The following is a 27,055-nucleotide window of genomic DNA, read 5'->3' as shown; positions in this document are numbered from 1 at the left end:
CTCAAAAATGCTCAGAGCCAAGGAAGCCCGGGGGGCCTCCCACCTGGGGACCTGGGGAGTCCCTCCTGCAGCATGGCTCACCTGGAGACGGGACTCATCTGTAACTCATCTTTACCAAACTTCTGTGATGGGGATGACAGGAAAGGCATAGACTTTGAGCCCTGAGACTCTTTAGTAACCCACCTGAGGAGCTTAGAGAACTCCCTGGAAGGAGGCAGAGCTGGAACTTCCACTAGTCTGTCTCATCCCAGGTCCCTCCCTGCAATAAACTCCCCCCTGGATTTCCCTGTTTACACCGTGTTAGAAGGCACACACGAAACCTAAGCACATAGTAGTTAGCAAGGGCTAGAGGCTCCAAGAGGAGAGAGGGAGGTGGTTGGTAGGCTGGCTCCTCCCTGCTCTCACAGCACAGGGGCCTGGGGACCCCACTGGGCATCCACCATCATGCACTCTGTTCACGACTTTGCCTTGGTTCTGGAACTGCATATAGAACTGAGTTCTGCACTGGAGCACGCAGGGGACCCCTTCAGGAGCCCACAGATGGACTTTGTTGGAAGGACACTAGGTGCACTGTTAGGGCCATGGGTGTGGCCTCTTTGGGGAAATCTGGGACCCGTTAGAAGAACCTACTTTTCATCCGACCCTTTTGTCTAGACACCATGGGGCAGGAGGTGGCAGGAAGCCATCAAGAACCACAACTGAGAGAGTATGTACCAGACTCTCCAGACTTTTGTCCCCAGTGGTGGATATAATATTTTGGTCTGTTTGTAGAAAGAGAGAGAGAGAGGAGAGATTTATTTGGGATGAGTCATATCTATCCATTTTATCTATTGTCAGTCTCAAGGGTTCTTAAGGCACTTCTGATTGCAAAGTTATTCTACAATGTTGTGTAACTGAATTGTGTGTGTGTGTGTGTGTGTGTGTTTGTGGCCATCTGATTCAAAAATAGGTTTGAAGTAGATCCCATTAAAAATACCTTTATAACTAGACACATTATGGCATAAATAAAATTTTGAAATCACACACATAGGAATAATTATACCCTAAGCTTTGTTAAAATCTATTACTTTAGGCACTTATTTAACAATCTTATATAAAGAATCTTATATAAAGAATCACAGAATCTTAACAATCTTATATAAAGAATCTATTGTGTGTGAAAGAAAAAAAAGGGGGGGGACCCAAATACAGTTAAGTCTATAAAGCAACAACTTAGCTTTACATTTTCAGCCCTTGAGAGTAAAAACACCGAGTCCAGAGACATCAGAGGCCCACGTGGAGGTGCGAGGCTGGGACTGGGAAGAAATGACTCTCCCTGCAGAACCATCAGTCTCATCCTGGGCTTACACTGTCCCCACTGCCCTATCTGGGTAGCAGTCCACCCAAGGAAGGTCCTGGATGCTCTGCTCTTCATTTTGGGGGCAGAGAAAAATTTTAAATTTCTGGTGCTGGGTTCCAGTATGGATATGGTAAAAAAAAGTTCTGTTTCTACCCGGCAATGGCACCAGTGACCTGTGCAGCTTTAGCAAGTCACCGACGCCAGGTTCCATAGTTTTAAAAGAAAGATAAAATTTCTTTATTCTGAGGACCAAATTGGGAGATGTGCATGAAACTAGATGTTTCTGTCTTCCTGTGTTTTTGACTTTGTGTGATGCTGTTTAGATCTTTCAAAACTTCAGCATTGATGGGCTCAATCCCATCTTTGGCACTTGAACTTCTCTCAGGCACAAATTAAAGACTAAAATTGGTTTTAGGGAAATGTTGATCATTCTGAGATCCAGGGAGGATGACTGATCCCTGGGTCACTCTGTGGTGGTGGAAGAAATCAAGAATTTAGTCATGACCCTGCTCACACAGGGTACCATGCTGGCTCCAGACCCCAGTGCATAGCTACTATGATGACCGTTACATGTGAGGACATCTATTGAGGACTGGTACCCATTCCTGCCATTGCCAGGTGTCAGCCCCAGAGCCCTTGATATGTGCCTACATTGGTCTGCTTGGACCTCCATAACAAAATCCCATAGACTGGTGGCTTGAACAAGTTATTTTCACACAGTCCTGGAAAACAGAAGTCCCAAATCAAAGTGCCAAAGGACTGGTGTGCTCTCCCATTGGGTCGAAGATGGCTGCCCTTTGCTGTGGACTCACGTGCCCCGCCCTTGGTGCATGAGAAAGCCACTGAGGTTTTGGTGGGGACTTTGATGAATCTGTATGTCAGTCTTCCTATCTTAGCAATATTAAGTCCTGTGTCTTTCCAACTTCCAACAACATTTTTGCAAATTTTAGTGCACACGTTTTAACTTCTTTTGCTAAATTTATTCTTAAGCATTTTATTCTTTTTGATGGTATCATTAATGTCATTTTTATTAATTTTGATTTTTAAATCATTATTGCTAGTTTATAGAGATAAAAATTGTTATTACTAATTTGTACACATACATGGGATTTTATATCCAATTGGTCATTTAGTCTGATAACTTTCTGAATGCTTTATTAGTTCCAATAATTTTCAGTAAATCTTTTAGGATTTTTTTAATATATAGAAAATCATCACATCAGGGAATCGGAGCCCTCATTGCGTTTAAGTGCCCACATAATGACGTGGGGCTCACCCAAGTAACCCAGGATCAACTCCCGGTTTTAAAGTCAGCTAACTAATCTGTTCTGTCCCTTCAAAAAGTACCCAGGTAGGTATTTGATTGAACAGTCAGAGATAAGAATATTTGAGGGACATCTTTAGAATTCTGCCTGTCACAAGAATTAAATTCCTACCTAAGACCCCAGGCCTTTGTATCAGTGAAGTTGCAGCTAAGGATCCCTGTCCCTCCCAGCCAGCTCTGCAGTCTCTGCCCCCTTCCAGCCTTGTCCCTTCCTTTGACTCCCTGGAATGTTGCTGCCTACCTAGGAAAGGAAATTCGCTGCAGCCCCGGATGTGACAGAATACCACAGTGAGGATGAGTATGAGGACCCTGAGCTCCAGATGGTGGATGTGTGGCCATCATTGAAAATTCGGCCCTCCAGGCCTATCGAGGAGTCCGAGTATGCAGGTAACGCGGGGCTACCTCAAGCCTGAAGGTGCTCGTCTGTGCTGCTGTACCCCGCAGGGATAAGGGGGCAGATTCTGAAGTAAACAACCCTCAGTTAAGATCCTGCCTCCCTGGCTTCCTGGCTGTGTGACCTTGAGCACGTACCTGGAAGTCCCTTTCTCTATCAAACACGGGTTTTGTAATAATAGGACAGTTTTGTAGAAGATCTCATGAATGAGACATTGAGCTTTCACTAGAGGACCTGGCACTGAGACAAAGCCCCAAACTGTCTGCTGTCACTCTCACAATGAGGCCCTTCCTGAGCCCTGGGAGCATGGCAGGAGGTGGGCAGGCAGGACCTAGGCCACGCAGGGAAGATGGGGGTGGCATGGCGAAGGGGAGGAGTCAAAGCTGGGGTTTTAGCTTGGCTGAGCAGCCTCAGAGGACCTCCAGGGCATGGCCGAGAATTCACACCCACGAGGAGGAAGACCAGCTTCCCTTGCCTTGGCCTCCCCCCTGGGGCACGCAGGGCAGCGTTCAGGGTTCTCCAACCTTAGCAAAACACACCTGGGAAAGGAAAGGGGGGCCCATGGGGTTCCTGAGGGCCTGGCTCCCAGAAATGAATCTATGGCCGTTTTTAGGAAAGAATCATCTTGCAAATAATGATGATAACCTTTTGTTCATTTACTGAAAAGTCATTCACTGAGTAACTGCATTGCTCCAGCTACCATTTTAGATCTGATCTGGTCACAGGGGCAAAGAAAGGGTAGCCATCCCCTCCTGAAGGTCTCCATCTAGTGGCAGAAACGATGAACAGAGGAATATGGGACACCCTGTCAAATGAGGGCCTGGGCTGGGGTGGGGAGGACCTAGGGAGGGGGCGGCAGAGCGCAGGTTTTTGTTTTTTGTTTTGTTTTTTTAAATACATGACAGTAGAATGCATTTTGACATATTATACATTTATGGGGTACAACTCCCTGTTTTTGTGGTTGTACATCTTGTGGAGTTTCACAGGTCATGTATTCAAATATGATCGTAGGCAAATTATGTCCGATTCATTCTACTGCAGTCTTATTCCCATCCCCCCTTCCTTCCCTTCATTCCCCTTTGTCTAATCCAGTGAATTTCTATTCTTCCCTGCTCCCACCCCTTATTGTGTGTCAGCATCTGGATATCAGAGAGAACATTCAGACTTTGGTTTTGGGGGGGATTGGTTATTTCCCTTAGCATGATAGTTTCAGGTTCATTCATTTACTGGCAAATGTCATAATTTCATTCTTCTTTAAGGCTGAGTAATATTTCATTGTGTATATGTGCCACATTTTCTTTATCCATTCATCTGTTGAAGGGCACCTAGGTTAGTTCCATAGCTTAGCTATTGTGAATTCGGCTGCTATAAATATTGATGTGGCCAAGTCACTGTAGTATGCTGATTTTAAGTCCTTTGCATAGATTCTGAGGAATGAAATAGCTGGGTCAAATGGCGGTTTCATTGAAGGATCAGCAGCCTGTTTCAGGGGATGAAAATATGAAGGACAGCCAGCCCAGACTTCAGCGTGGATTTGTGTGAACCCCAGGAGCAATTTCTCCTGTTGGCACCTCTCTCCTCAAGGGATAAGTCAAGGCGGGTGGATGCTTCATCCCTGTGTTGTGATGATTCTGAGTTTGTAGAGGTGTACAGATTCTGTAAACTGGAGGGTCTGACTCTGCTGTTTTTCCTCTTTGCACAGATACACGCTGCTTCAAGCGTGTGATGGACACTTCTCCTCTGCTTCATGCCAAGGCCTCTTTGCCCTCTCTGGGGCCATCCAGGAACATGTGGATGAGGCTGGAAGAAGTGAGTAAAGGCTGGACCATGGGACCCCCAACCCAAGCAGGGCACTTCCTAACTGGTGGGACCTCAGGGGAAGAGTGGCCCCAGCCAAGTCCCCAAGGCATCTCTCTAGGTAACGAGAGGGACAGGTTCAAGGGGTTAAGGAGCTGACACATGACTGGTAGGGTCCTGGTGCTATGGAAGCATCTGGAAGGAAGAACTAGCTTTTGTTGAAGGTTTGCCGTGAGCCAGGCATCAGGCCACGACTTACACGTACATCTCATCTGATCCTCCTGCTTTCTTTGGAGCCAGGACTTAACAATCAAATCATTCCAATCATCGCATCATTTTTCCCAGAGTCTCCACCCAGTACCCTGAACTGCTCACTGGGTGGTCCAACCACCTCTCCAAGTCTCTCTGACCTCATGTGCAAAACAGGAATGAACATCCCTGCCAAGCTTGCTTCCAAGGGCCGTTTGGAAAACTACAACAGATAACTTTATGGAAGTATTTTGTAAATGGAAATGTATATGGATTTTTATTTTTAATAAGAAGCTTGCTAGCATTTAATTTTCTTAATGAAGAAATGCATAAAATAGATTACTCATCGCCCACACCCCTGGGGCTGCAGTTTATTGACCACAATATTTTGATGCATATCTATGCAGCTATATTTCATGCAAAAGAATGCTTGTTGTATATGATATATACCTGGTTTTCTCTTCTTTTCACATTGAGAAAATTTTCCATTTGATAAACAAGGGCTCAGAAGTAGTATTTTTATAGATCTGTCATACCCATTATAAAATTTTTAATTTTTCTTCTTAACCATTGAGTGAAAATATTTTAACCATTTCTGTGACATAATTTTTTTAATTTTCTTCCTGAAAATTTATTTCAATTTACCTCCCTAGAAGCCCTGTACAGGAATGTCCAATTTCTAGACCTCACACCAAAGTGGGATATTACTTTTTTAATCATGGTTTTTTTATAAAAGAAAGAATTTCACTGTTAACGTTTTCTTAGTTTGTGCACTGTATGTTCACATTGACTTGGGGACTTTTGTTAATACCAACCATGTCTCCATCTGTTTGTGTACCTGTAGCAAAATATCTGAAACTGGATATTGATAAAAATGAACAGAACTTGTTTCTCACCATCTGGGAGCTGGGAAGTGGAGGTCAAGGTGCCAGCATCTGGCAGGGGCTTTCATTCTGTATCAGGCCATGGCGGAAGGGCAAAGAGAGGGGGGGAGTGCAGTGGAGGGAGAAAGAGAAGGGGGCCACAGCCCCCTTTCTGTAATGACCTCACCCCATGATGTCAAACCCACTCCCAAGACAGGGCCTGAGTCCACCCAGGAGGGCGGAGCCCACACAGCTCAATCACCTCCTAATGATCTGCCTCTTAAGACTACTCCCATGGCAATTCAATTCCACCCCAAGCTTCAGAGAGACAAACATTCAAATCTCAACAGAGAAGAAAAGGAAGGTACACATTGTGCCAAACCATGCCACTTTCACAAGACCTATCCAATGAGACAGCAAGAGACGTGAGGGGCCTGCTCCCGGTTCTGCACAGCAGCAGCAAAGACACGCCTTCCCTGGACATGTCCACTCCAGAGCTCTTCAGCCTGCCAGGGGCACCTGTGATCACAGACCAGGGACAGTGAACACCGGATCCCTGCGCTCATGAAACTTACATGCCAGGGGGAGGGGGTGTCATAAGAAATGAGTGATGGATAGGCTCTGTGGCAAGTGCAGCATGCTTTGAAAAACATCCCTGAGGCAGGATAAAGGACCTCAAGGAAAACCTTCCTCAGTAGAGATCAGACTAAATGAATGAATGATGCATGATCCTTAAAATAACCTTGCAAGACGAACATTATCAAGGAACAGTGGCGATCTTACAAGCTGCATGCCTTCTGGACAGCTACTCACCTTCTCTGAGGTGTCACGGTCAGGGCCTCTTTGGGCCCCAGCAACTGGCAAGTTGCCACACTGTGAGTGGTTCTCCATAGATCCTAAGTCGATGAAAATGAGCAGTCCCTGTCTGAACCGAGTCTTGGAGAATGGAGGCTGTTCCACGGGAAGGAGAGTCCAGTCTCTGCCCATATTGCTGTCTGTTCCCAAGAACATTTTCTCAGTCTGGCCTTCAAGGGGTTTTTTTTCCCACTTTTCTACCACTGTTCTCAACCATCACCAGATTCTGAACCTGAGGCAGGTCCACGGGGGGTGGTTTGACAGGCAGGAGGGTGTCAGGACACTCTGGTAAAGCACAGCCCATGTCTGGGGAAGAAAGAGCTCCACAGTGGTGGGACCCATGGCTGACCACAGTCCTGGCCCCGCTGTGCAGGAGTGGATGCACTCAGTTTCCTTACCTAAGCCCTTGACCATCCCATGTACACAAAGATGAGCCCTTGGTGGGTGGAATTTTTGTTGTTGCTGCTTAGGAAGAATAATCCTCATTTGACTTTTCTAAAACAACTGTCAAAATTTAAGACTCTGTTCTTAGTACTACTTTTACGTTCCTTCCTGTCATCTTCGTAGCTTCCAATTCCAACAAACCTCAAGGTCACTTTGCAGGTGGAACCACAGTCTCACTCCATGAAGTCAAGGGAGATCATGGGAGAAAGAGAAAAGGGCTGGAGAGGAAGGAGGGAAAATGTGGCCGGGAGGGAGGTTGTCTTCTAAGTTAAACAAGGTCTTAGCCTCCATTCAGATAAAGAGTTTTACTTTTATAATTACTATTTGATTCATCAAAGTTTTTATGATAAGCAGATTATCTTTTCATTACCACCTCATTTCCAGGGGCTGAGTCTTCTTTTGTACTTTCATGTTGAGATTAAACTATCTGTGAAACGGATCATCAATAGCTCTTACAGAGGCCAGTTCTTATCTCCACTCCTGGGGTGGCTGCAACAGTCTTGTCCCAGACTGCTGCTGTTTGGGGGGCATTTACTGTGAAACAAGCACTGTGCTTGGTGGTGGGAGGATCAAGATGAGCTAGAGCCCTCCATCTAGCAAAGGAGGCAGCCAGCCAGGTGGGCAGTCTCCATGCCATGGGAAGGGCTAGGATCGAGGCCAGCACCGGAGGCAGAGAGCACCCAGCTGCCTGGCTGAGCTGCTGGCAGAGGCCTCTACATAGGCCCTGGCCGAGCAGAGCAGTCCCACACTAAGGCAAGGTCATCAGTGCCTCTGGCTGGAGGCGCTGCCTTCCAGGGCCTTTGTCAAAGAACAGAGACTTCTAGGTTGTTCCGGTGTTGTTCTGACGTCTAGTGGGTGAGGATGAGGGGCTGCTAAGCCTTGTCCAGGACACAGGAGACACACACACACACACACACACACACACACACACACACACAGAAAGAGAGAGAGAGAGAGAGAGAGCGAACACAGAGTTACCAAGCCCCAAATCTCAACAGAGCTGAGGCTGAAGAACCTGTAAACCCGTGGGGACAGCTTTAGAGTCCAAGCTCTAGCCCTGCTTGGGCCCTCAAGACCCAGCACTGTTGCGGGCACACAGCAGGCACCAGGAAACCCGGAGTTGATGGAAAATGCCAGAAGTCCAACGGGAAGCTTTCCTGGGCCTGGGGTTCTGTGCTGATACCATCAGAGGCACCTGTCCCCGGGGAAACACGAGAAACTCCTGCAGAAGGTCCATCGAAGGTACCAAGCAGAATTTAGCTCTGAGGCGAAAGAGCAGGAGCCCTGGGGGGCCCCGAGGAAGCCCCGTGCTGAGCCCCTGGCATCCTGAGCCCCGTCTGCAATGGGACATCAGAGCACCTTCCTGCGTCCACAGCAGGCGAGGAAGGGGTGGGCTGAGGACACTGGGCAGACCCTCCCCGTGGGGCAGGCGCCCAGGAGTGAGGTGCACCAAGAACACGACTGACCCTCCAGCACGAGGGTCCCCACAGGTGACTCTGGCGGAGCCGAGGCTGCTGGCGCGGCATAGGAGGCCGAGTCACAAGAACTTCCAGCCAGCGCTCAGGCGGGTCAGACTGACCAGCAGCACAGCATCCACTGTGACCACCTCGACTCGGTGCCCTCAAGACAAGCACTCGGCCCACTGCTGGTCTGGGCCCAGGCAGGCAGAGAGCTGGCGCCTAAGGACAGCGTCCTCACCTGCCCTCACCTGCCCCTCCCTGCAGCCAGGGTTCCTGCGCGACACTCAGCAGCGCACAAAGGTCGGTGACGCGTCAATGTGGACGCAGTGGAGTTCAGTGTGATGGCGACACCTCACCCTCTAGGCACACTGCCCGCAGTGCCACATCCCCTCCCATCCTCACAAGGACGCTGTCCTCCTGTTACCTCCATTTCACAGATGAGGAAAGAGGCTGGGCAAGTGACCTGTGTTGTCACAGCCAGCACTGGTGGAGGCAGCATCCGAGACCAGCCGCAGCTTATGGGCCTCGGTTTGATCCCCTGCTCCATGGCTTCCCCGTGCTGATAGATGGCTGGATCTTCATATTAACGCCATGGTGCAAACCGGAGTCAGAGTCTTTTTTTTTTTTCCTTTTATTTTATTTTTATTTATATTTGACAGTGGAATGCATTACAATTCTTATTACACATATAGAGCACAATTTTTCATATCTCCAGTTGTATACATAGTATATTCACACCAATTCGCGTCTTCATACCTGTACTTTGGATAGTAATGATCTAACCTCTTTTTAAGCCCTTTGGGTATAGACCAAGGAGTGGGATATCTGGGTCAAATGGTGGTTCCATTCCCAATTTTCCAAGGAATCCAAACCCAAGAGTTAATGACAAATACCACTGGAGCCACTGCGCCCTTCCCCGTGGCAGTGCACATTCTGCATGTCCCTCCCTGGCTGCCACAGGCATCTTGCCCCCAGTGCATCGGGACTTGGGGACTTGTGCATTGGTCTCTGGGATCCACTCACACAGAGCAGGGGATGCTAGATGACATTAGAGAGATAATGGTGTCATATTGTCTTCTACAGGTAGACAGAGCCGTTTCCAAGGACATGAGAAGACACCACCCCAGAGGTAAAGTCATGGCACAGAAGTCCCAAGTGTGAGAAGGTCTACTTTATTTCTAAGATCTTGTGTTGTTGGTGGTGACAGTGGGGACCTTTCACAAGGTGATCTACCGAATTACCCTTCAGGAAATATGTCGTTTAGAGTCAGGCAGGCTTGTGCCTCTTCATTGTGTTGCCTATGGACAGAGAAATTGACAAAATTCGTATTTTGCTGCCTAATGAGAGACGGATTGTTTTCAAACACATGGATTATATTATATATAACTCTGTGGTTTCTATAGCCACATACCCAGCAAAATCGCAAAATAGAAATCTATGTAAAATGTTGATAAATTAACATGAAAGCAGATTTTAAATATTCAGGCCAAACAATTCAATTTGAAGATGAAAATGCAGGTCCCAGCCTGAAAGGAAATGATCCATTTCACCCGAGCCAGAAGCACCAGAGAAGTCTGGCTGGGCAGGGCAGCTAGGACGGGGCCATCACAGAGCCTCTCTCACCCTCCCGCGCACTCCCCAGTACTGAAACCTATCCCTCTCCTCTTGTGTCTGATCCCCGTATTCTGTGGTGTCTTGCTGGTGCCACCTTTTCTTTAATGAGACCATGTCACAGTTAGGGTCCCAGCAGGAGACTGCACACTCAGTCAGGTCAGAGTACAAAGGAGCTGCTTCCTGTCACCACCCAGACCCAAAGGAATGAAGGGACGGCTCCTGTGGGAGCTTCCCATTGGCTGAACTCAACCAAAATGAGAGGGTGGCACAGCCTGTGTGTCCCTGATGGTCAGTGTCCGGGCAGAGAGCAGGGTGGAGGCAGAGGGGTCCTGCAAGGGGAAGTGGGGGATGCTCACAGCAGGGAGCAGGGTGCACAAGCAAGGAAAGAACCCAGGCTCTGCTGCTCCCCACTGTGGGGCCCTAATTAGACACCAGCCTCTCTGAGCCAGGCTTTTCTCCTCTCCATCTCTGCCTTGGGCAAGGCCTGCTGACAGCTCACTGCAGGGACCTCCCTGAGGCAGGTGGATCCCCCTGTATGTCTCTAGTCCTTAAAAGGACTTCCATGCACATAGCTTTAGCTTCCATGCACACAGATTTAGGACTCAGCTCCATTGACTGATGCATTTTCCTTCTAAGAAAAGGTATTTTCACTCCTCTTGTCAGAGAAAGGGACCAGGAACCCAGAGGGTCACAATAATGTCCTGGGTCATAACGGTATGCTTGTAGGCTTTCAGTGAGAAAAGGGTCTTGGGAGAAACCAATGAGAAAGGACTGCATGATTGTGCTATCTTCTTATAATTCTCTGAGGACGATGTCCTTGCTTCTTCAGCTCAAAAGTTTATTCAGCCATTATTCACATATCCACATGACTCCTTATTTCTCCATCTGGGTGCTTATCTACACTTCGCTTGAGTTCACAAAAGTATTGGAGTAGTTAATAAAAACTTGAACAATAAGAGAGAGGAGCATTAGAATCTTAGGGGAAATCTACTTAGATGATATGATTAACGTAAAACGTAGGATTGTCAGATACACACTGCTAAATTCCATTAAAATCAAATTGCTAGTTGGCTTGTAAGCTTCCTGGTAGCATGAGCAAAAAGGAAATCAAGCTCCTTTATGTGTTATTAATTTCCTATAACAAAAAGCAAACCAGTTCCTTAGGGAAAGCAACAGGACGTATCTCTCAGGATTATATTAATGCTGCCTACTGTGTATAGCGTGCTGGTGTAGATCACAGCTACAAAAAAAAATATTGTTTATTAAAGTAAACCCCTGTGTAACAGGAGGTCATAACTACAGAGAGGACCTCAGCACAAACCAGGCTCACCCAGCCGAGGCTTGCTGGGCCTAAGAGGAGGCCACCAGCAGCCTCCTTCAGAGGGAGTCCTAGTCTTCACATAGCGGATGGTTCTGCACTCCTGCCTGGAGCTCTAAGCTGCTACACAAGGAGGAAGCTGGAGGGGGGAAGTTAACAGGATACTTCCCATTTTTAGGATCCGGCATTTTGCTGGAAAAATGCTTGGATGATTTATGTGTTTATTAAAAAATTCTAGATTTCTGATGCAAACACATTCTCAGATAATTTATTCATTCTCACAAAATGTCATAGGGGGTGAAAAGCCATATCAGTTGGTTCAGTAATGGAAGGATCCTGTGGTGATATTTTTCATCAAGTTGAGCAGTTATAGATTTATGTTAATCTACATTTTATACCATTTTTCTTGCAATCACATCTGACATTATCTGGAAGCCATCAGATTTCAAGAACTTATCTTCTCTGACGCTTGACTTTTTTTTTTTTTATTCCTAAAAACGGGTGAAAGTTTACTTGGAGACAGAGTGCTTAGAGTGTGAGTTGTCGTGATGAACCGCTAGCACCCAGAGAAAAGCCCTTCACTTCCAGAGGAGGACAGCTGTGATTTTTAAATATGACATGGCTGAGCTTCTTCGAAAAACCAACAGCAGAAAAAGCAGCTGACAGGCATTCCCTTGGGCCCTAGGTGTGAACCAGGCAGGACTCTAGACCATGCCCTCTGAAGTAACAAGCTTCTAACTCAGGAATGAGTTTGTAGGAAACACAATCAACCACCCAAGCAAGGAAAGAGAATTATGCGGAGGCAACTGAAACATGAGCTTGGCTGGAAAGAAGCAAAATAGGATTCTACACCACGCCCTCAAAAGACCTTTATCCCAAGCTGCTTTTAGACAAGGTTGGGTTCTACAGAAATTAGAATCAGAAATGAGTTTGAGTTAATCTTGTTCAACTCCCTGGTTTCACATGAAGAGGCTTAGCCAGGAAAGAGGCTCCCTTAAGGCTGACAAGCAGTCCAAAGGCAGGCTCACTCCCTGCAGGGACGCTTCCAAACCTTCAGGGCATAATACTTTGCAAACTCCTGGATCTCCAAGTCCCACCCATCCTAACCACACAGCTGCGAAGACGGGCATTGGTCTTGGGGATCATGCCCCCTAGTGGCAGGGTGTGTTCTCTCTCTCTCTCTCTCTCTCTCTCTCTCTCTCTCTCTCACACACACACACACACACACACACACACACAAACACACACACACAGAATAAGAGTGGAGTTTAGCATCCTGTACGCCTCACCTTTACTGAAATAACAAGGCTTAAGTTACAGAGTTTATCTGCCACAGTCTTGGCTGGGCACAGAATCACGAGCCACCACACAGCTTTGTAGATTCAAACAGCAATTCTTTATTCCCGAACTCACACCGGCCTCCACACACATTCTGGGGCAATCCCAGTTCTCCTGCCCAATTCACCTACTACACGAGGCTTTCTTCCCAAAATCCTCTCTGAATCTCACGACAGCTCAACGGGAGCTCAGGCAGCAGGAACGCCCTAATCCCGGCAGCAATAATCTTCAACCTCCAACTTCCCTAAAATCCCTATTGTCTTAAACTGGGAACGCCCTAAACCCAAGGACCGGATACTATACTTCCTCAAACTGCAGGATACACCCTAATCCTGGATCCACCCTCGTCCTTGAGTAGGGTCACCTTTCTCAAACACACATGCAATGTCAACAGCGAAATTCCAAGGCAAGTCCATTTAACATGGGGTACGCTGGCAAGGAAATTTCGATGCGTCATTCCTACTTGGTAATGGCCCTCAGCATTGATCAGAAATAAATTTAAGATTATTCCCCTATCATTTTATGTTTAAGTTTATTTCAGCCACAAGCCACAGCTCAAAAGCAACGTAGGCACTGTTACAAATACTTGGATCAAAGTTAATGTTACAAACTTTGTGAGGTCGCTCATTAATAGGAATACAGAGCAATATCTTGTCTCATCACCACACAGGGAAAATAATGAGGCTTAGACTAAAGGAAAGGCATCCAATAACTGCTTGATGCAGCAAATGCATTTCCCAGTAGACAAGCCATCATGAACAGAACTGGAAAACAAGCTTCTCAATAAAAGAAGCTCAAGAAAATCTGTATCTCCCAATAACAATTCCCTGATGAAAACTCCATTTCATAGAAGAATTTCAATGTTCAATAACTATCTTTACAAAGATGAAATATGCTCCTCCACTCAAAACCATTTCAACATCACTTAATATTTATGAAGAATGAAAAACACTCTTTTTTTCTTTGCAAATTTGGGAGAAGACCTGTCTGCTCTGGGGCTGAGGGGATCCTGAGAAGCAGGACTTCAGGACTAAACCAGAGGAGTCCCAGGCCACCTGGGCCCAGCTGCTCACCCTGGGTGTGGCCTCTAAATCTGCTTGTCTGAGGAGTCAGCTCCAGTGTAAGGAAGGGCCATTGGGTTTATAATGGCAGAACCTCCATCACCCAGCCCCTCTCGGAAGTGAGGCGCAGCATCCCTCACAGACTCCTGAACAAAAAAGAGGGCCTCCACCTTCCCAGGAGACTCCTCCTTTAACAGCACCAACTGTTTACTTTCAGCCCAGCATAAAGGACAGCTCTGTCTTCCTACAGCCTCCTCCTGTTGGAGCTCGTTCCACACAGATGCTAGAAGTCATGAGAGGCTAAGAGTCACATTATATAAAAGGGCCTCTGCATGCATTGTCCTGGGAAACACTGGGAGAAGCAGGAACCAGCAGAGCTCTCTACAGCCCCGCAGAGCTCTCTACAGCCCCACTCTCCAGAGCACTGTGGGTCTCCAGGAGGGGATTCGGCATGGAGAGCCGCCAACTTCAGCATTCGTGGGCTTGTTCCCCGGGTCAGATTCCTGAGCACAGGCTCTTAGGAGGCACTTCAAACAGGCTGACACTGAGCCCGATGTTCCTTCCTGCTGAGGTTCACTGTACATCCCCCATTCGGAATGATTCCTTGGGGGTTACATATATTTTTGATTAATGTATTAATTACACATATTAATGGGGCTCAGTGTGATTTATAGTACATGTATCCAGTGTGCACTGAGCAAATCAACCTCCCTTTAACCACCTGCTTCTCAAACTCTAATCAGTATTCAACATCAGGTCAGCTTCTCTCTCTCTCTCTCTCTCTCTCTCTCTCTCTCTCTCTCTCTCTCTTAGTTTCCACACATGAGAGAGAACATGCAGTAGCTGTCTTTCTGGATCTGCTTATTTCAGTTAACATCAGGTCCCCCAGCTCCATCCATTTCGCTATGTATCATAGAATTCCATTCTTCTTTTGTGGCTAAATAATATTAACTATGCGGATATACCATATTTTTCTTCATTCCTCCAAAGATGGGCCCCTAGGGTGATTCTGCACCTTGGCTCTGGGAATGATGTCACTACACAGACATTCCTTGACCCATGAAAGCCCCATGCACAGAAGCCTGTGGACACAAACCCTGTCCGTCCTTCCTGCTCTCCCGGGCAGCCCTCAGGAATTAGTGGAGAATGGCAAGCTTGCCCTCTCTCCTTCCTAGTATTATTTCCTAATTCCATATTGTCCATCACAACTTGAAGAAAAGACCAGGAAAGGTCAACATTAAATTGGTAAAGGAAAAATTCCTCAAACCGTCAGCCTCCAGAGCTGTGGGTTCCATGCTAGGAGCCAACCAGCCAATGATTGAAAATATTCCAAAAATTTGTGTCCATACTGAATATGTAGAAAATGTTTTTCATTATCATTATTACCTAAACAATCCAGTGTAGCCACTATCCACAGGGCTCAGTTGGCTTAGGCACTAAGAGGAATCTAGAGATGACTTAGAGTCTACAGGAGGGTGTGCAGCAGTTATCTGAAACTCCTGTGCCATTTAACCTAAGGGACTTGTGCATCCTCAGATATCGGATCCATGGGGTCATAGGTGGACCCCCCAAGTATTCTAAGGAACGGTGAGGAAGAAGATTTTTAAAGCCAGAGAAATATAGGAAGCTCAAAAGGTGAAATATATCTGATTTCGTCATAATGAAGACAGTAGTATTTGACACCATCTGTATGCTCCACGCAAGCCAGCTTCTTGCCTGTTCCAGGCCCTATGGCAGGCACTGCTTCTGTGTCCATCCCCTACCTGAGAGTGGGCTCCTGGAAGGCGGGGGGGGGGGGGGGGGGGGGGCACAGCACGCTTGCCTCACCGCAGGTCCCCTGGTCTACAGTTGATTTGCCCCAGCATCCTGAGCTGTGTGGGCTCACAGGTGACCTCTGGCAAGTTGGAGCTCAGTGTGCGGAGTTCTCCACTAAGTACAGGGGGACTCCATCAAGTGCATGCAGAATGACAGCTGGGGAGGCCTGTGTCTCCCCAGAGGGCCTCATCTAGCCAGGAACACTGAACCCAAGAGTGAGGCAAGGACCTCAGGGGATGTCCTACTGCACTTTCGCTACCCAGAGAAGTTAAAATGTGTTTGAATGCCAGGCTCAGGGACTAGTCACCTGGTTCAATCCCAGCTTTAGTGTGACCTACCACATGGTGAACCTCTCTCAATTGAGAGGTACCTCTGTCAGCTGGAGGAGATAGCACCCCCTCATAAGGTATTTCTCTGCTTTCAAGGCACAAAACCCACCACAAAGGAGGGCCTCAACTGAGGCGTGTAGCACTGAATTAAAGACCCCTTGGTTCACCTCCTCACCCTCTCTGCAGGCTGATGCGTCTCACACTCTACCTAGTTTGCAGTGTAGTCTAGAAAATAAATCTGTTATAGACAAATTTATTTTAAAAATTATCTAGATTGCCTCAATCTCAGAGGCCACGTTTGGGAACCTTCATTCCCCCACAGCAGACTCAGCTGATAAATGGCGGTTACATTACTTCCATAATGGAGCCCATTTTAACAGTGTATCAGGGGATCACTGCATCTCTGTCCCCTGTCACAGGGCACCTAGTGCTGCAGTCTTGGCTGGGCACAAGATCACGAGCCACTCACAGCTTTGTAGATTCAAACAGCAATTCTTTATTCCCGAACTCACACTGGCCTCTACACACGTTCTGGGGAAATCCAAGTTCTGCCGCACAATTCACGTCCCAAATACTTTCTCAATTCCACAAGAACTCCACGGGAACTCAGGCAGCAGGATACGCCCTATTCCCAGCAGCAATAATCTTAAACCTGGAACTGCCTGAAACCCAGATTGTTTTAAACCAGGAACGCCCGAAACCCAAATTGTCTTAAACCGGGGATACTTCCTAAAACCTGCAGGATACACCCTAAACCTGGATCCACCCTCGTCCTTGAGCAGGGTCACCTTTCTCAAAGACACATGCAATGTCACAGCGAATTTCCAAGGCAAGTCCATTTAACATGGGGTAAGCTGGCAAGGAAATTTCCGATGCGTCATTCCTATTTGGCAATGGCCCTCAGCAACCTAGGAATGCACCTGGGGCCTCAGTCCCACATTCCTTCTAGGTGGGGCTTCTGGAGGGGCGAGAGAAGAGGCCTGGGTTGCTTCTGGCCCCATCTGCATTTCAACCTTCTAAATTAGCCATTTTCCTTCCCTGGGCCTTACTAGCCCATCTGTGGGAACAGCAGAAATCCGTGGTCACCAGCGTTTTGTGAATCCACGCGTAGGGTTCATATGGACAAATGCATCCACTGCACTCCTCTGGTCCTTGCTCCTCCAGCCTCAAACCATCACTTCTCCCACCTGTGCCCTTCCCGCTCCCTGGCCCTCCTGGGTCAGCAGAACAGAGACCTCCCCAGGTTCATTCTAGGTGCCTTTCCTAACGTTCTCGACACAGGTACAGTGGAGGTAAATCACCCTCACCAAGCCCAGCTTAAAGACTGTCCAAGCACCTGTGCCTAAAACTGGCACCAGCTGACCTTGTGTGAAGGGCCTTTAGACATCCTTGGCTTTGCCTAACTTGACCACTCCCCACCGCAGCCCAAAGACCAGGTTCAGTCATTTATTGCTGCCATTAACTTCAGAAAGTGTGGATAGCCTTGGAGATGCTTCTCAAACAGGCCTTGCCAAACGTACATGACTAGCCACTTGGCTCATAAGCTGCTTTTTTTGGGACGCTCACGAAGTTAATCCCCAGGACAGTATCCTGACAGTTCACTTCCTCATAAGACTTTTAGACATATTAAATGTTCTGAGTAAGGCCAAGATCTATGCAATTTTCCCCCAAGGCCATTTCTCTAACTACAGAATATCACACTGATGGTCTATTTCTGAAAGTGTGGGTTTGTACAATTCTATTCTATAGACAAAGGGAACTGCATGTATTCAACACAAATTGGATGAAAAGCTTAGTGAAAGCCAAATATTATTATATTTAATCATCACAATCTAAGGAACTAGATGTCATTATCAGCATTCTGATACCGCTGTTGACCGGTGACGAGTCCTTGCTTCCCCGATGTTGAAGAATAACACCAAAGAAGCACTCCGAGGCAAGGTCAGAGTAGAAATTAGAAGTCTATTAAAGGACAGCAGAAAAGACTTCTCCCGGAGGAAGAAGGGGACCCAAGAGGTGGAATCCGTGGAAGTGCGGTTGTTTCCCCTTTTTATAGTTTTGGGGATGGAATGTAGGTGGGAGGGGTTGGGACACAGGTGGGCCAAAGAAGTCATCTGGGCAGGAAGGACTTCATTATCACTTCTTTGGGATGGGGTATCTTTGAGTTTGTTGGGGGCTGTTCATTAACACTTCTTTGAGGTGGACTTTGGCCTAGGGCCTTTTTAGGACTTCATTAACATTCCATGAATTGTCCTGTGTTTTCCCTGAGTCATTCCCAGCATGGCCTCCATTTTAGATTTCACTCGGTATTAGACCCGATTTACCTAACTACACTGACTACCTAACTTTAAATCTGGCTTCAATTCTACAGTAAAAACATGGGCATTGAAACCCAGAACATTGAAATAACTTGTCCAAGGTCAGTAAGTGACTAATGTGGGCTTTGAACCCAGCTTGAAGGCTTCACAGATGTCATTTGTGACCACTCGATTGCATCATTGTCTCTTGCACTAAGAGGCAGAATATTGGCTCCTCCATATCTTCTTTGCCAGCCCTTTAAAATCACAAATAAGGATATAAAACTCAGGCCAAGTAATTTGTATTAAATCATTCACCCAAACTAGATCTCTAGAGGGAAAAAAGAAAAGTGCATCTGTATTTGAAGTCACTTTACATTTTACTGATAAAAGGATGTGTATCATACACTATTTTGAAATAACAGTAAATGACACAGCACTTTTATCACAATTCCATAGTCAGTCGGTCCTTGAAAGAATTCCCCACGCGAAGACACTTCGCCGGGAGAATTCCAATTTTATTGCAAAAAGCTGTGTGCTTATATAGAACTAAAGGGGAGATGGTAGGGCTTAGATAAATGCCAGGCCACCCGTTTATTGGCAAGTTCTTCCAGATATCAGTTCCTGCGCCCAGGAATTAGTTCTCATTGGGGCTAAGGTTCCCCGCCAGCGAGGTTTGAAATTGGCGCCGGCGGGAGAGTTCACAAGGGCGGGAACTTTTCGCGCCACTGCAGAGAAGAAGAAGGTAGGAAGAAGAAGTCCTTAGGCGCCATGTTGGGGTTTTTTCTCTGGGGTACGGCTGCCATTTATACTTTTCCCAACAGTCCTTACAGAAGACTTTTGAAGATTTTCCAAGCTATTGTATCTGCAGCCAAACCGAGGCTGCAATTCATATAAGGACTTGGGCACTTTCTAATCTGAATCTCTTGGTGAAAGAGTCAAGTTGTATTTCTTCAGTTTTCACTCTCCACTAAGTAACAGCTGCAGACAGGACACTTTTGAAATGAGTCTGCCTCATTAACATCTTCTCTATCGCTTTCTTAAATCTTGACAAGGAACCAAACAGGAAGTCGGACCCTGATCTGTACCTTGGTTCTCCTGGTGTGAATTCTCCCGCAGGCCAGGTTTCAGGCTGCAGAAGTGACTGTGAACCTGGAGTGGGGGAGGGCGCAGAAGAGATGAGATTCTGACTCCAACCATAGCTGCAATGGGGGTCAATGACCCCGATATGACTAGCCACTTGGCTCATAAGCTGCTTTGTTGGTCTGCCAGCAGGGGTGCACTGCCACGGTGATTACCTTTGTTTTGATCAATCTTTCAATAATGGCAGTATTTAACACCAGGTGACAAAAGTCTTGAAACTTTAACAACAACACATCATGAACAGGTCTCTTAGGACTTCTTCCCTCGCCAGGAAGCCTGGCTTTCACCTCCAGGAACACCGTGCAATTCACTTCTTCATGGTTTCTCCCTAGTGGGTTGCAGAGGAAATAGACCAACGTCCTGCCTTACTCCCCAGAGGAACCTGGGGCGGCTGACCTGACACCTCTTTCAAGAATGAAAAGCACTCTGGGCAGACGATGCTAGTAACACCACTGGCCACCAGATGGCGTCCTGCGCGACAGCCTTCTTCAAGTGAAAACTGTTCACGTTTTGAGACAGGAAGGACCTTGAAGAACAACCAGTTGGCTCCTTTTGTTTGACAAGAAACTTAGCATTTGAGAATATCTGTGTACTTATCCAAGAAACAAATTCCCATCTCCCCTCTAATTTTCCATTACATGATTATAATAGTAACACAGGCATACAATAAGAACAACAGCTTGAAGAACATTGACTCATTTATTTCACATATAAATTCCCATGAAGTATAAGTATCACCCTCCACTTTCCTGGATGAGGATGCTCATTCATTCCTCAATGCATTTGTTTCATAAACATTTATCAAGTACTTGCCACCATCCTGCCCAAGTTAGTAGCAAAATCAAGATTCAATCTCAAGAGATTCAACTCCAAATCTTACCTTTTCATTATTGAAAATGCCTAACTTGCTATTACTTTATTAAACAAGACCTCCAAGTTTAAAAAATTTGTCAAATTTTTCTGAATTGCCACCAAAGCTGTAGGACAGCTGTTTGCAAGCTACTTTCATGTCTGATCTAGTTTTCTCACCTGTGAACCCCCTCAAGGTCACCTGGCCCTTCCACTTTATAGAATACTGATAATCTAAGCAAGGAGTAAGTGAAGCTCCCGGCCTCAGTGCTCAGCAGTGGGCATAGCTGATGTGGCTTCAATCCTCCTCGAGGCCTTGGTGCTGTTATTGATAGTATTTGTACAAAATTTAAAAAGTGACAGAGAAATACCAGCTGGCTAGAAAAACAACATAGTGAAGACAGAGGACACATGGACAGGGCACCAGAATGATTCACCATGTTCACCTGGAAAGACTGAGCAGCAACCTTGAGTAAGAGGAACAAGACTGGAGGCATCGCGCTTCCTGATTTCAAGTTTTCTTACTGGGTGTAGTGGTCAGGGCAGCGTAGGATAAAATGCACTTGTAGACCAATGAAGCAGAATGAGTAGCCCAGAGATAAACCTACAGATGCACAGTCCTGATTTTCTATGAAAGCATCAAGAATACACAATTATTTGGGGTGGGAAGATTTGGCCTCTTCGATAAAAGCTGTTGGGAGGACTGATATCCACATTATGCAGAAGAGTAAAGAGTTGGATCTTCGGGACACATCATGCAAGGAATCCAACTTGGGATGGAATGAAGGTTAAACTTCAGGATCCAAAACCATGGAATTCCCATAAGAAAAAACAGGGAAATGCCTCATGACATTGGCCAAGACAATAACTTTTGGATATGAAACCAAAAGCACAGGCAACAAAAGCAAAAATAAGCAAGATTTCATCCAATGAAAATGTTTCTGTACTGCAAGCAATCAATGAATGAAAAGCAAACTATAAAATGGGAGCAAATATTTGCAAAACATGCATCTGATAAAGGGTTAATATCCAAAACACACAAGAATTTACACAATAGCAGGGGGAAAGAAGAGTGACCTGATTGAAGATGGGCAAGGGTGGACTTTTCTTCTCCCAGGATAACAGAGGGTTAGCCAATAGGCATATACAAGGGAAAGCTCAGAATCTCTAGGCATTAGTGAAATGCAAACCAGAGCCACAGTGCACCTCACACCTGTTAAGATAACTAATTTAAAACAACAAGATGGCAAGTGTCCACCATGATGTGGAGAAAGGGGAGCCCTTGCACACCGTGGATGAGAATGTGCATCGGTTTGTCATCATGGAAATCAGTGTGGGGGTTCCTCCAACAATTAAAAGTAGAATCAGCATGTGATTCAGGAATTCCACTTCTGATTTGCATCAGAAGAACTGAAATTGGGATTTTGAAGACAGGTCCACCCATGTCCCTTGCAGCATAATTCACCATAGCAAAGATGTGGAAGCAACCTGGGTGTCACAGACGATGAATGGATAAAGAATGGAGTGTGTTTCCACCTTAAAAGGAAGCGGATCCTCTCAATCCATTTGCAATGGTGTGGTCGGACCTGGAGGGCAGTGTTCTGTTAGGAGAAACAAGCCAGACATTGATGAAATACTGTCTGATGTCACTTCTGTGGAATCTAAAATGGTCAAACTCATAGAAACTATGAGCAGAATGGTGGTCGCCAGGAGCAACGAGGAGCAGGTGATGAGGTGAGGCTTAACTGGTACCAAGTCTGAGTGACACAAAATGAAAAAGTTCTGCAGACCTGTGTAGCATAATGCCTGCTACTAACAAAACTGCTTTAAATTTGCCAAAAGGGTAAATCTTTTATTAAATGTTCTCAACCAAAAATGCCAATTCAAAAAACAGTAATAAATAGAGCAGGAGGAACCCTCGGGAGGTGACGGATGTGTTTATCATGCTGGTGGTGGCATGCCCTCACCAAACTCACTGAGATGTCCTTGGACGTCAGCAAAGTGGTAAAAAGATTGACTGTGGTTAAGGCAACCTTCTTACCACAGTGTGCAAGACCCTGGGTGATCCCCGAGTTCCTCCAGCGCCACCATCTCCTCTCCGACCTCTCTACCCGCTCTTTCCCACCTTGAATCCTTTGCACTCACTGTCCCCTCTGCCTGGAATCTTCTTCCCAGACACCTACAGGATATGCTCCGTCACCCTCTTCAGGCCTCTGGTTCCTCACCTAAGCAGAGATGCCTCCTCAGACCTGTCTGAAAAACAGCCCCAGCCCCTCGTCTTCTCTCCATGTCCCTGCTGTCCCCGTGACCTGCTTCTTTGTCTTTGCCTGTCATTACCTATTTATACTTTTTTTTATGAATTTCCAGGCCCTGCCATGGGAATGTAAGTAGCAAGGCAATGGTAACTCTGGTTTTTTGGGTATTGTATTCCCTCACACCTACATCAATAAATACATTAAAAAGAAATCCACACCCGATCTAGGTGATCAATAAGTTAATGAACAAAAGAAACACTCCCGTCCTTTTCTAAACTCTTGGACACTGAAGCAAAATGAATAGGCATCTCTAAAAGGATGAGTGGACTGTTCCTGCTGCATTAGAACCGGAATCTCATTGAATTTTCTTTCCAGTGAATTGAATTGGTCCCCAACAGAAGCAGTGGTGGCTCTGGAATAATTCCTGTTGGAGAGCCGACTCCTGCTTCCACAGGGCGAGTTAGTGCAAGCCCGCAGTGGCCCACGAAGCTCCTCAGGGACACCAATAAGAAATGACATGAAGGAAAATTAAGTTCAGGTTTGATAATTTGGTGGCTGGAGCAATTGTTGTGTGGCCTGATTTTTCTTTAATAGTCAAAGATGTGGCACCACCTGGACAGCGGCTGCTGGCAAGGTGCATCCCAGGTCATGGTTTGCATTTTTACGACGGCAGATCCTCTTACTCGTTTGTACTCGGTGAGCATTTGGAATTAGATGAAGAGGTCGATTCCACCCATTTTAAAAATGTCTTCCAAAAATGGAAATGAAATAGGGAGAAGGGCAATTTTATTCAATGAAGTAATTACTTTTGACCTGGAAGATGTATTAAAATCTTCCAGACCAGTTTGTATTGGGTTGTTTAGGGCCAGCTGGACCTTTTACAAAATTAGAAAAAAAAATGTGAAGACAAAGTTGATAGAAAGCAAAGTGAAGTGAAGCCCCCAGTGACATGGGGTGGGGAGTTCAAACCTGTCCCCAGCCCCAGCTCCTGGAGGTTTCTAAAGATTGCTTCTGTTCCCCCCCCCTCCGTGCCTCATGCTAGGTTTAGCTCAGAGTAGCAGCTCAATGATTTCCTTTGAATTCAATTGAATCGTGGAAATAAAACTGCAGAGAAGTCAGAAAAATCTTTTCCAGGCCCCGGTCAGGCTGTTTCTGTAGTTAGTTGATCTTGAGAAATTCTCCTGCCTAATTGGTTCCTACTTTTGTTATCCAGATTCTGGGGGACTTCAAAACCCTTCTATTTTTCTTCTGCTTGGAAAAAGTTCCATGAAGTTACAAGAAAGAAAATCAAATTAATTATACACATATGTGTAAAACTACACACACACACACACACACACACACACTCACACGCACTCACACACACACAGTATAGATGTAAATATAAGGAATGGTAATTCCAACCAGGAACAGGAGGTTCTGAGTCACCCCACGATCATTCTGCCATATATTATTAGCTGGGTGAGTGGGTGACTGTGGATGGGATGGTTAACTTCCCAACATCTCATTTTCTTCAGTGAAGGTGAGATTTAATAAGACCGCAGAAGTATAGCGCTTAGCATCATGCCAGGTACCTACTAAGATCTCAGCAACTATTAATCAACGTTTATCATCAACAGTATTTAAAACAGGAATGATTTCCGCTTAAGCCTATGTAAGAATAGCACTTGACAATGTTTTCTATAAATTCACTGCATTTTCTTCTTGTGTTTTAGAGAACAGATCCATAAAGGGAAACATGGTAAGTCAAGTCATTAAAATATATTCGTTTCTCTTTTTTTTAAGTATAGAAATATGGACCATATAGAAGCTTAAGATATTACTTGAAAAATATGTTCTAGGAGTTTGATCATTATTTGTAATTTCTAATCATAAACACAAAAAATAAATTCACCCCTTGGAGCTTCGAAAAGAACAACAAATGTAATTTCCAATTCTCCTTCATTTCACAGACTCCTTTGCCGCCTCCTCGGTAAGACATTGAAAATCGTTTTTTGTTTTGCTTTAATACTTAAACCGTTTGTGCTGGTGCCTGAAGGGAGAGACAATTGACCCCAGAAACCTGACACAATGGACAGGACTGACCCAGTCTCCAGTGGTCCATTTAGTCCCACCTTCATTCACAGTTACCTGCCCAGTGTCCCTTCCCTTACTGTTTCTCCATGAGTGTCTTTCTGCCTGTCCCTTCCTCTTTCCCTCCGTTCTCTTAGTACAGAAATCACCAGATCAAATAGGCGTATGCATCTCATGCCCAGGTGCACAGGCAGCGGCCCACGCCCACTCCACATACCTCAATCATAAGTCGATAGGTGGATGGACTTGGAATTTGGGTGAAGGGCTTACAATGTGGAAACATATGTTTAAGGAAGAGCATTCTCCAGAGAAACACAGGCGCTAGGATATTTCTCCATGTACATAGAGGCAAGAGCTGGAGGCAAGGTCAGAGTAGAAATTAGAAGTTTATTAAAGGACAGCAGAAAAGACTTCTCCCGGAGGAAGAAGGGGACCCAAGAGGTGGAATCCATGGAAGTGCGGTTGTCTCCCCTTTTTATAGTTTTGGTGATGGAATGTAACAAGTAATCTGGGCAGGAAGGACTTCATTAACACTTCTTTGGGATGGGCTATCTCCCAATCTGTTGGGGGCTGTTTCCTGGGTTCCATTAACATTCCTCTGGGGTGGACTTTGGCCTAGGGCCTTTCCATTCCATGAGTTGTCCTGTGTTTCCTGGAATCATTCTCAGTCGGTCCCTCGCGTTGCCTCCCTGGGCCTGTGCGGCTCTGCAGCATTGGTGGCCGGCTCTGGCCATGGTTTCTCCACCTCCCTCTCCTCCCTCCCAGAGGGAAGCATCTTGCAGTCAACGCTGTGTCTTTTCCTCTCTGCATCTCCAGCATCTACCAAAGGGCCCGACACACTATGAATCAATGAATCAATGAGTACATAAACTGGGTGAGGGGGCATTCGTCGATCTTAAGACCCTTCCCTGTTAACTCAGGTCTTCCAGTCTAGGAGGGATGGAGGCCTCTGTTCTTCTTTCCCCAGGATTCCTAACACTAAACAGGCAGCATTTCATTTTGAAAAGTACAAGATGCCCTGGAGAAAATCACATCCCATGCTGTAGGAAATAGCAACAGATCAAAGGGCAGGTTCGGGGAAGTAGATTTAGACTCCTTAGAAGAATGATTGCCCTGACATTTGGAGCTACGTGGAATGTGGAATGGGTCGGGCTGCTGTGTAGAGCTCAGGATGCAGGAGGCAGGGTGAGGAGCGTCCCGAGCTGCAGGCAGGCTCAGGCCCCACTGTGGTCTTCACCCTGTGATCTTCACCCAGGCCTCCCGCCACTCTCCCGAAGCAGCACCAGCCCCTGCCCCCGGCACCAGAGAGCAGTGCACCTCTCCCTCAGAGACACACCTCTCCAGAAGCCCAGGGAGGGCCCAGGTGAGAGCCTTATTCTTGCTGCAGGTGAAATGACCAGGAAGAGTGGTGGGAGGGGAGGGGTCTTCTCTGAAGGCACTGCCCCAGGGGCGAGGGGGCCAAGGTCACCCAGAGGGAAAGGTTTTAGAAGCCGGTGGTTTGATTGTTCACAGAAAGCACAGCCTCTCAGTAATCAAATCAGCTATTGAAAGAATTGCTCCCTCGAGGCCTGAATTTGTTAAAGAAAATGTTACACCCAGGAGGAATTCAGGGCACTGTATGTAAAAATCAAAAGAGGGTTCTGACTATCCAGGACCAAACACTCAGGCTGGGGAAATAGCACCATGATTTAAACCCCTCCTGTTAAAAACGCTCCTGCCATTTTTGACAAATATATAAAAGCCAAACCTCTGGAATTAAGGGCTAATGATGATCTATAGTCCCAAACATGCATAAAATGTGGCTAAACCAACAAACAGAGAAAGCCAAAATTGCCTTCTTTGGGAAGTTAGCGCTGAGGCTGCGCCCCTCCCTCCCTTCTCTCTGCTTTGTGACTGCAGACTACAGTAGCAGGTTGAGGCCCAGGGCATGACTTCTCTAGATGACTTCTCCAGGAAACGTATCTCAGGAATCGTCCTGGGAATTGAGGACACCAGGCGCATTCTGAGCTTCTGTGGGGATCCCATGCAGCACGGGTTCTGATGGGGACACAAATGGCCAATGCCATCGCCCCCCAGCTGTCTGGTGAAGGTTTCGTCTTTGCATCCTTTACAGTCCCACGTAACAGACTTCTTCCAAGAAGCACCCTGTGTTCCAAGGCATGTCCTTCTGGTCTGTGGGAAATGGCATGGGGGTTCACATCTGCAGTCAAACTGCCACGTTGACATGGAGGTTGTGCT

General features: G+C 46.4%; 1 protein-coding gene across 1 annotated transcript in view; it reads left to right on the top strand.

Annotated features, from left to right (window-relative positions):
• Window positions 1-27,055, top strand: part of CLNK (cytokine dependent hematopoietic cell linker) — a gene marked incomplete at its 5' end in the record, with an annotated part of 165,558 nt that overhangs the window by 104,861 nt on the left and 33,642 nt on the right. Inside the window, 8 exon segments of the mRNA XM_081303475.1 lie at window positions 2,909-3,050; window positions 3,239-3,264; window positions 3,268-3,373; window positions 4,760-4,866; window positions 9,809-9,854; window positions 24,460-24,485; window positions 24,697-24,716; window positions 26,073-26,180. Of these exon segments, the coding sequence (XP_081159601.1) occupies window positions 2,909-3,050; window positions 3,239-3,264; window positions 3,268-3,373; window positions 4,760-4,866; window positions 9,809-9,854; window positions 24,460-24,485; window positions 24,697-24,716; window positions 26,073-26,180 (581 nt within the window).

The sequence above is a fragment of the Spermophilus citellus genome (genome assembly GCF_964194105.1).
Source record: "Spermophilus citellus genome assembly, chromosome: 8".
In the NCBI taxonomy this organism is placed as follows: Eukaryota; Metazoa; Chordata; class Mammalia; order Rodentia; family Sciuridae; genus Spermophilus; species Spermophilus citellus.
This window is presented reverse-complemented; position numbering and strand designations above follow the sequence as displayed.